This window comes from Marmota marmota, unplaced genomic scaffold, assembly GCF_001458135.2.
Source record: "Marmota marmota marmota unplaced genomic scaffold, marMar, whole genome shotgun sequence".
NCBI lineage: Eukaryota > Metazoa > Chordata > Mammalia > Rodentia > Sciuridae > Marmota > Marmota marmota.
The window spans coordinates 16,441,003-16,452,048 of record NW_026000005.1 but is presented as its reverse complement, the minus strand read 5'-3'; the positions used below and the strand labels follow the sequence as shown (position 1 = coordinate 16,452,048).

The 11,046-nt window shown below is 38.1% G+C and overlaps 1 protein-coding gene across 6 annotated transcripts in view; it reads right to left on the bottom strand.

Annotated features, from left to right (window-relative positions):
* Positions 1-2,505, bottom strand: part of Ccdc150 (coiled-coil domain containing 150) — a 107,000-nt gene extending 104,495 nt beyond the window's left edge. For 2 of the 6 annotated variants that reach the window (XM_048808221.1, XM_048808224.1), the window contains exon 1: positions 2,315-2,501. In XM_048808221.1, the coding sequence (XP_048664178.1) occupies positions 2,315-2,326 (12 nt within the window). In that variant the 5' untranslated portion in view covers positions 2,327-2,501. Of the gene's footprint in view, positions 1-2,314 lie in introns of all 6 variants that reach the window. The other 4 variants (XM_048808223.1, XM_015481179.2, XM_048808222.1 and 1 more) reach the window with 4 other exon arrangements.
* Between the last annotated feature and the right edge of the window lie 8,541 nt (positions 2,506-11,046).

Genomic DNA, 11,046 nt, shown 5'->3' with positions numbered 1-11,046 from the left:
TCATAACCCACTTGAATCAAAGTGTGAAATATGATATATCAAGAACTATGTAATGTTTTGAACAACCAACAATAAAAATTAAAAAAAATAAACAACTCATTCTGACTCCCCCCCCCAAAAAAAGAAATACATTAGTAAAAGCCAGATGACTTTGAAAAGAAAACACTTGTTTCTGTGCATACAAAACCTACACCTAGCAACTGCTATAACCATGTACTGTTGGTTCCAAAATAACAATAAGTACTCAATATTGTTTATCACAACCACTAGAAAATAGTTCAATGATATTATCTTCATTCACTCATACTTCTATCAACTATTTCCTGAATGTTTAACATGAACCAGACACTGTTATAGGTACTGGGGAATTCAGCAAGTGAACAAAACAGACAGAACTCTGCCCTTGTGGAGTTTATATTCTAATTGGACAAGATAGACTCGAAGTAAAATAGTTGTTTGTAGGTGATAAAATACTATAGAGAAAAATAAAGAGAACGGGATAGAGGCTGCAGTCCAGATTTCAATTTTAAAGAGTGGTCAAAGAAAGTCCCTCACTGAGATATCTGAGCAAACACCTGTAAAGAAGGTCAGGCATGAGCTATATGAATATCTTGAGGACAGAAAGTCCAGAAAGAGCAATACTAAGTACGAAAACACTGTATTAGAATATCTGATGAATCCATAAATGGTAAGGAGATAGTTTTGATCACAGACAAATGAATGAAGAATAGTGAGAGATGAGGTCAAAGGGATAATAATAGGAAATCACACAGGGCCTTGAACACCCTTGTAAAGGTTTGGCTTTCGCTCAGCAACTCAGAACCCTGAGATGATTTAGAGCTAAGGATTGTTGTGACCTAATTTACCTTTTAACTCAATCCCCCTGGCTCTTCCACCCACTAAGCGTAGTAGATGGCAAGGGCAAAAAATAGGAGATGCTATAGGTTTTTGGCCTGAGTAACAGGAAGGATGGTATTACCATTGAGACAACAGAAACCTATTAAGAATCCATTTGGGGGTTGGTATTGTGGCTCAGTGGTAGAGCACTTGCCTAGGGTGTGTGAGGCACTGGATTCAATCTTCAGCACCACATAAAAATAAATAAAGGTATTGTGCTCATCTAACTAAAAAAAAAAATTAAAAAACTAATTTTGATCAAGTTTGGTGGGGCACACCTGTGATTTCAGTGACTTGGGAGGTTGAGGCAGGAAGATTCCAAGTTTGAGGGTTTACTTAGTAGATCCTAAGCAACTTAGCAAGGCCCTGTCTCAAAAATTGCTGGGATATGGCTCAGTAGTAAAACACCCCTGGGTTCAATCCCCTGTACCAAAAAAAAAGAAAAAGAAAGAAAGAAAAAAGCCATTTTGGGGGAAGACAGAGAGTTGGCTTGGAATTTTTTAAATTAAAAACAGGTAAGATGCCCAGTGCATGATTGAATGTCTGGATCTGGAGTTCAGGGGGGAGGTGTGGCCTGAAGACATAAATTTTTAAGTTAATTCTGCATGGTGCATAAAATCATAAGACTGGATAAGAAACAAAGTATTAAAGGACCTGAGCACTCAGAGATAAAACCAGGTACATGATGTACATGTCCAAAACAGATTAATGTGAACATCTCCAAAGCCAGGTTAGATTCTTTATCATTTTTCTGTCTTTAGAGTCTAACACAGTCCTGGAATATTATGGGTGGCAAACAGGAGGGCAATTCAATACAAACATAACAAATGTCTACTATATCCTAGCAGGATATTCTTTTTGCATGACTAGGAATTGAACCCAGGGCCTCCCGCATGCCAGGGAAGCACTCTGCCACTGAGATACACCCTCAGCCCTTAAATATTTTTTGAGACAAGTTTTCGTTAAGTTGTGGAGGTTGCCCTCAAACTTGGAATCCTCCCACCTTCTGAGTCGCTGGGATTACAGGCATGCACCAGCGCCCCAGGCCTGACACCTACCTATAGTCTAGTAAGTAGGCCGGGGAGAATAACCAGTGGGGGAAAACAACAACAACAACAACAACAAACATTAACATCGAAATGGCCTTCCCAGGAACCTATAACCTCCAACCCAACTCATAAAAAAAGATGGAACTGGGCTTAGCTAGGGGCTTTGGTGGCTAGCCTCTTCCCTCCGCTGGAATCAGGGCAATGCAAATTTAGCTCTTAAAGGACTGTTCACAGGCATCGAATGCAGAAATGCCTGAAATCCGGGGAGCGGGGCGGGACTCCGCCTGTGGGGAAAAGGGCGTCAGGGAAAGGTGATGGTGGCCTTGTCCGAGCCGTCGGTTTCTCCCTCCGGGGCCCGGCAGCCTCACCCCGGAGTCCATCTGCCCGCTGATGGCGGTGTCCTGCTGCAAGCAGGCCGGTTTCCATGGAACTAACACTGCACTTCAAACCAACCCGCTCGCTGGCGGGGTAGCTCCGGTACTCAAGCGCAGGTGTAGCAGGGCATGCTGGGAAGTGCAGTTCTCAAGGCCCAGCAGGGCCCTCCTCCCGGGGCGGGACCCAGGCCGGAATCCCGCGTCGCGTGGGGAAACGTGCAGACTCGTAGCCCGGATGACGACAGGCTCCATTGTGTTCGCGAGCGGGGCTCGCCGGGATATGTAGTTTCCGCTCTCTCCCGGCGGACTTTGCTGGGGGAATAGGCTGTGTTACACTAATTTCGGCAAACCCTCGCCCTGTAGCATACCCGAGTCCGAGATTAGAAAATGCTTTTAGTTGTAGGAGGACTAAAGTTATCAAGTAAATTCTGAACGATAGAAAAATAATAGATTTTTGTTTACGAGCATTTAAAAAAATGGTTAAAAAAAAAACAACCCAAATTTCTTGTTAAAGGAAAAGAATAATTCCCTCTTCGTCGTTCGTGATGGTGAGATGGAGAGTAAACCACATAGAGTCTGTTCTCTTGTCTTTTCATTTCTTTGGCCCAAGTTATTTCTTGCCTTGACAGGTAAGTGAATAGGTATTTCTAAATCCGCGCATAAGTAGTTTAAAACGAGAAAGCAATGATAAGACTTCAGACGTTTCTGAGTTTTGCTTTAAAAGCATGTATTTGCGTTCAGTGAAAAGCCTTTTATGATGAAAAGTCAGCACGGCTTTGCATTAGGTCGCTGGACAGAACTCTTTGTTACCACCGTCAGGACAATTATAAGCTCTTCTCGCATCTCCCTGAGAACACAGCTGAAAATCCCTTGGACCCTCTAATAAATTGAGTCAGATCCGACATGAGTCCTCGTTTAGTTAGCAGGTGTCTGACTGAATTGATCTGGCTATTCTGATTCTTCTTAGAGCGGAGCCCTATGAGCTGGAGAGACTAACCGAGGAGCCTCAGCTGTTAAGACATAATCATCTTACTGAGTCCATCCAGCGATAGAAAAATGAGCACCGCATATGTAATTCAGATGAAGGGACCAAATAAAGCTTTCAATATGGAAAGTAGAAATGTATTTTAAAACGTCAATGCAAAAACATTTTTTTTTCAGAATGTATAGTTCCTCTTGCAATGACCTCTGATATATCTTTGGAACTAGGAGATGAGGGACACGTGTATGCACTTCATAGATAAAACTCAGGCTTCTTTGTGATGAGGATTTCACCTTCTCCTCAGATCTCCATATTAAGCAGCAGACAGCCAGAATGATTAAATATCGTGTTTTTCATTTCTTTTTCCCTATCACCATCTGGCAAACCATATAAAATCTTAAGTGAAATGATTACAAGTTTGAAAAAAGAATCTGAAGTCTTCAATAAATTAATTCATTCACCAGAGAATCCATCTCTGGATACTTGAGAATTCATTATATACAAAGTCTGATTTTATGTGGGTTGCAGTGGCATACGCCTGTAATCCCAGCTTCTCAGGAGATTGAAACAAAAGGATTGCAAGTTGGAGGTTAGCCTGGTCAATTTAGGGAGACCCTGTCTCAAACTTTAAAAAAAAAAAAAAAAAAAAAAAAAAAAAAGTTAAGCATTCCTGTGACTCACTTAGTGGTAGAGTACCCCTAGGTTTAATCCTAAGTACCATACATCACACAAAAGTCTGATTTTATTTCTTTTAAATGATCAGACATATTGACTCCCCCTACACATACTACCATTTCCCTCTTGATTTCAATTGATAGTTTTCAAACATGTTCTCCTTCCTAAAAGATTACTTCACTCATAAAAACCCTAGAGATTTCATAAGGACCACATCTTCTTTCACTAAATTACTACAATTGCCTCCTAACTGGTTTTCCTTTCACCCTTTCCAATGCATCCTTTGTATAACTACTAGAATTGTCTTTTAAAAATTATAAATCTGATTATCTTAGCCCTTACTTACCATTTAATAGTTTCTCTCATTGAACTAATAGTTTTCTATTGAATAAGATGAAGACCAAACTGCTAATAGCTGTGGACTAATTCACCAGCCTCCTCTATATCTACTCCCAGGGGAACCCTAAACTCAAGCCTACTTAGGTAGCATAGCATGTCTTTGAGCTTGCAGGAACTGTTCACTCTGCCAGCCTTGCCCTTCCTGGTGTTAGTCCGTGAACTCAAGAGAAACTCAGTCTCTTCTGTGAAGTCATTCTCTTCCCTCCCTAAGTACTTTGTAATAGTATGTCTTATATTTCCTTCAGTAGACTGTAAACTATTTTAGGACAGAAATTTTGTTATTTTTGTTTTCAGTACCAAGTACAGTGCCTGGAACTTAGTTGGATATGGTGATGCACACCTATAATCCCAACTACTTGAGAGGCTGAGGGCAGGAGGATCCCAAGTTGGAGGCCCACCTGGACAATTTAGCAAGACCCTGTTTTAAAAGTTAAAAAGGCTGAAAGCACCCCTGAGTTTAATTCCCAGGACTGTAAAAAAAAAAAAAAAAACAAAAACAAACAAACAAAAAAAAACAGAAACAAGGATTTGGAGAATTTTCTTAGTTATCTACTCCCTACATAATCTTTTTGTAGGGCAGAAAAACACATCTGCCTTCTTGTAGAGCTGCCATTGATTTGACATTGCAGTGATACAAATAGCAGCAAAGTTACCTGCATCCACTTCCCCTTGGAGTTGTAAATGTGGTCTGTGGACAATGAAATGCAAGCATTAAAAAAAATCAAAGTCTTCATATTTCATTGGTACAATGGGAGAATAAGAATGGCAAATTCAGGACTGGAGATGTAGCTCAGGAGTGGAACATGAGGCAAGCCCTGGTTCAATCCCAGCATTGAAAAAAAAAAAAAAAAAAAAAGTTTACCAACTAGTTTCTACTTATGTGGATGATTCAAATCTTTTGGTAAAATATTGGTTCTAGGATTTGGAGGGTTGGGGATTTAGCTCAGTGGCAGAGCACTTGCCTAGCATGTACAAGGCCCTGAGTCTGGTCCTCAGCCCTGAAGGGGGGGGAAGAGGAGGGAGACAAAATACAAAACACACACACAAAAAAAACAACCCAGAAACAAGGATTTGGAGAATTTTCTTAGTTATCTACTCCCCATCACAGTGCTGGGATCAAACCAACCTGACAAGATTCCATTTCCTCCTGTTATCTATTCCACTCTGACAACAGCAGTGGGGCACGAGGGAAATTTCAGTATGTAACTAGTAGATGAGAAATATATTAACTCCACACAATGGAATATCATATGTGTATAGAAGAAAATAAGGAAATATAGCTGATGGTATGAAGATGTTTAGTATATCATTCTTAATATTTTCTGTATATCTAAGATTTTTTTATCATTAAAAGTTGGAAGAGAAGAATCCCTGTATTTGCATGGAAAGTTCTACAAGACATATTTAAGTTTAAAAAGCAACATATTATACAACAAATAGGATAAGAATTTTGTATTTGCACAAATAAGCACTGGGAGAATTCACAGGGAAACAAAAGTACCTTTTATTACCTGTGTAGGTAGGGTAACCACATAATTTTTCATCCAAACCAAGATAGTTTTTACAAACTTTCTATTATGAGACAATCTTAGATTAACAGAAGAGTTGTATAAACAGCACAAGATTCCTGTATACCCTCTCTGCAGCTTCCAGCGATGTTAGCATCTTAATATAATCAAGGTACAATTATCAAAACACAGAATCTAAACAAACTTTTGGGTTTCTCCTATGTGTCCACTAATGTTCTAATATTATTCTGGGATATGATCCAGGATTCTACATCGTGTTTACTTGTTTTGTACTCTTCTTCAGTCATTTTTTGTCTTTTATACCCTTGGAATTTTTTTTTTTTTTTAATTTTTTATTGTGGGTTGTTCAAAACGTTACAAATTTCTTGGCATATCATATTTGACACTTTGATTCAAGTGGGTTATGAACTCCCACCTTCACCCCATACACAGATTGCAGAATCACATCAGTTACACATCCATTGATTTACAAATTGCCATCCTAGTGTCTGTTGTGCTCCGCTGCCTTTACCCTTGGAATTTTTGAAGAGGTCTGGTCAGTTATTTTGTAAGTTGTCCCTCAACTTTGATTCATCATGATTTTTCATGATTAGATTGAAGTTATTCATTTGTGAAAGGATACCACAGAAGTGATGTTGTATCCTTCTCAGAGCATAATATTCCAAGAATCCTTGGTTCCTTTTTATTAAAGAATGGTATTTAGAAGCAAAAAATCTTAATGCTAGGGTGTCACTGCTTCTAGTTCCTCTCAGGAGATAGTGTATATACAACCCTAGAATATGTATAAACATCTGTGTTGATTTCTGTATCTCTGTGTGTGTAGATATATAATATTTACACATATCTATGTAAATGTGTTTATATAATTAAACAAAGCATGAGTTCATATTGATACTCCTATTCAAATCCAGCACCAAAGAGTTTATTCTAATCTTTGTCCTTAATTTTAACTAACTTCTTTCTCTAACTGTAAGATACTTGGTTCTCATTATCTAGGATATATTTACTAGTTTGTTCAAATTGAAATACATATAAAGTAGTCTTGCAAATTTCTAATCAATACATCAAGCCATCAATAATAACCTGTAACATGCATTTAATTTAAATTTTTAAAATTGCTATGAGAAATGGATTTGTAACTAGAGCATATTGCTTGAGTACAGTTCTTTTAGTATCCAGTCAAAATAGTTTTCCAGAGTTGCTTAGGTCAGCCCCTTTTTTCACCATGAGCTTCAGTGTGGCTATTTGATTTATTTGTAATATGGTCAGATTCACTTGGCCCCATCCATATTCTATCTTATATTCTATCCACATTCCGGTTTATTTTATTTAATTTACATATAGGAAAATTCAACTTCTGTGGTATACAGTGCTATGGGTTTTGACAAATCTATAGTCTTACAGCTAGTTACCTTCACAACTGCATATAGAACAGTATCGTTGCTTCCAAAACTCCATCATATTTCTCTTTAGAGTGGACCTCTTCCCCTACTTCCCAATCTCTGGTAATCACTAATACGTTTTCCATACCTAATAATTTTTCTTTTTTTAATATCATATTAATGAAGTTGAACCTGGCTTATTTCATTGTTAAGATGCATTTAAGATTTGTTCATGTTATTGCATGAGTTAAAAGCTTATTTTTGTTGCAGAGTAACATTCAACTATATGTATGTACCACAGTTTATTTAGTCATTCATTAGTTGAAAAACATCTGGGTTGTTTCCAGTTTGGGACAATTGTGAATAAAGCTGCTATAAAAAAATCTACTTACAGATTTTTGTATGAAAATAAGTATTTCATTTCTTTTGGCCAAATACCTAGGAGTGGTGCTTGATTATATGTATGTAGTGTGTGTTTAACTTTGTAAGAAACTATGAAACTGCTTTTGAAAGTGGCTGTACCATCTTGTATATCCATCAACAATGTGTGATAGTACCAGTTGCTCCTTATTTTTATCCCCACTTGATATTTTCAGGTTTTATTTTTCCATCATTTGAATAGGTGTGTGATGATATCTTGTGGTTGAATATACATCTCTCCAGTGGCTAAGATGTTTGACATATTTTCATATGCTTTTTTATATGTGTGTGTATTTTCTTTAACACGGAGTACCTTTTCATACCTTTCAAACATTTTTAAAATGGATGATTTGTTTTCTTCCGGACTATGAGTCTATTTCTAGACCTTTTGTCAGGTCCATTGATTTATATGTATACCTCTCCATCAGTGCTAGACTGTCTGTGGTAACTATAGCAATTCTTGAATAGTCAGGAAATATAGAATCCATGGGAAATTGGTTCCAGAACCCCCCACAGGTACCAAAATCTGGTGATTCCCAAATCCCTTATATATAAAATGGTGTAATGTTTGCACGTAACCTGCCTAAAACCCCTGCCTAATATACTTTATTTAAATCATCTCTAGATAGCTTATAATGCAATGTAAATGCTATATAAATAGTTAATGTATTGTGTTGTGTTCAGAATAATGACAAGATAAAAGTCTGTGCATGATCAGAGGCAAGCTTTTTTCCTTAATATTTTCCACCCCTGGCTCATTGAATCCACAGATGTGGAACCCATGGATACAGAGGGCTTCCTGTATAGTTTTCTGACTTTTTTCTTTTTCACATTTGGTTAGGATATACTAATTTCTTTGCCTTTCCCCAGAAATTTTAGAATCAACTTACTTATACCTATAAAAACTCTTCTAGAATCTTGATTGGGATTACGTGAATCTATCCTTCTATTGAATGAGAATTCTTTAAAATTATTTTATTAACTGAGGAACCATCATAACTATATCTTGTCAGATGCTTTAAAAACAAAATTAAAACCCAAATTATTGGGGCCAGGATTGTGGTTCGATGGTAGAGTGCTTGCCTAGCATATGTGAGGCACTGGGTTTGATCCTAGCACCACATTAAAATAATAATAATAATAATAATAATAATAATAAATAAAATAAAGTATTGTGTCCATCTACAACTTTAAAAAACCCAAATCATCAAGAAAACTTGTATTTCTGGCTTCCTTGCATACACAGTTATATGACTAGAGAGAAAGGGTAGTCCCTGAAAGATCAAGTTCAACATTATGGGAAGCTGCTTCAGAGAGGATCAAAACAAAAAGGTGGAGCACTGTGTCCGGAAAGTCACCCATGATCACTGTACACCTCAGGCTGTGAAAGGCAGTTCTATAGTACCAGAGCAGGCTCCTCTGGGAAGCATATTTCTGTAGTCCTGGGTTGTTCAGTGAGTTGAGTGCAGAACTGTTTGGCGCTGCATCATCATCTCTGAAAAGAAGCCTATTTCCACACAGAAATCTTTGGGGAATATTATTCTGCCTACTGCAGGGGTCTTCCCAGATCTTGTCTCTTGCCATACTACCAGACCTGCAAACATTTGGTTATGTAGCCCTATTCTGTGGGTAGTGGTTTTTAAATAGGCTCACACATTCTGATATGCTTTTGATACTCTTTTCTTCAAGAGGAATGTAGTTTCTCTCCCCTTGAGTGTGGGCTAGACATAGTAACTAATGAATAGAAAGAACATGGTGGAAGTGATGTGGGTTACTTCTGAGATTAAGTCATAAGACAGAGTAGGTTCTACCTTGCTCTCTCCAGGACATTCATTCTGGATGAAACCAGCTGCCATGTTGTGAGGATACCCAAGCAGTCCTATGGGGAAGCTCACACTGCAAGGAACCGAAGCCTCCTGCCAAGAGCCATTTGAGTGTGCCATGTTAGAAGTGAACCTTCCCCACCAGTCAGTCCTTGAGAGCACTACCTCCCTGACTGCCATCTTGACACAACTTCATGAGAAGATCCTGAGCCAGAACCACTCTTTTAAACTTCTCCCAGATTCCAGTAGAAACCATAAAACAGTAAATTCTTCTTGTTTTAAGATGCTAAGTTTTGAGGTAATTTGTTGTATAGTAATAGATAATACATATGTGGATTTAGTGGCTTGATTCCCATACAGGTTACCACTTTTTTGTTTTTAATTTGTTCTAATTAGCTATACATGACAGTAGAATGCATTTTGACGCTTTTTACATAGATGGAGTATAACTTCTAATTATTCTGGTTGAACATGGTATAGAATCTCACTAGTCATGTCATTATATATGTACATAGAGTAACGAAGTCTTCTTCAGCTGGTTGCAGTGATGCATGCCTATAATCTCAGTGGCTCAGGAGGCTGAGGCAGGAGGATCCAGAGTTCAAAGTCAGCCTCAGCAAAAGCAAGGTTTTAAGCAACTCAGTGAGATCCTGTCTCTAAAATACAAAATAGGGCTGAGGATGTGGCTCAGTGTCCAAGTGCCCCTGAGTTCAATACCCAGTACCCCCCTTCCAAATAATATCTGATTCATTCTACTATCTTTCCTATCCCCAAACCCCCTCCCTTCACTCACCTCTGCCTAATCCAAAGCACCTCTATTTTTCTCTAGCCACCCCCCCTCCATTGTGAATTATTCTCTGCATATCAGAAAAAAACGATTCTGCCTTTGGTTTTTTGAGATTATCACTTAGCATGTTATTCTCCAGCTCCATCCATTTACTGGCAAATACCATAATTTCATTCTTCTTTAGGCTCAGTAATAGTCCATTGTGTATATATACCACATTTTCTTTTTTTTAAGAGAGAGAGAATTTTTTAATATTTATTTATTTAGTTTTTGGTGGACACATCTTTATTTTATTTTTTATGTAGTGCTGAGGATCGAACCCAGCGCCCCATGCATGCCATGCGAGTGTGTTACCGCTTGAGCCACATCCCCAGCCCCCCACATTTTCTTTATCCATTCATCTGTTAAAGGGCATCTAGGTTGGTTCTATGGTTTAGCTATTGTGAATTGAACTGCTATAAACATTGACATGGCTGCGTCACTGTAGTATGCTGATTTTAAGTCCTTTGCAGATTACCACTCTTTTGATCTCTAGAACTATGTATTAGTTTGTCTGTTCTTGAATTTGACATAATTGGAATCATACATGATGCGTTCTTTAGCTCAAAATTTAAATAAATTAATAAACCGGTTTGCAAAATCCCATGTGTCCCCACATCAGGGCTATTCTGCTCACAACATTTACTTACTCTCCAGTAACTTATTTTTACCCTAAAAGTCCTCATTTAG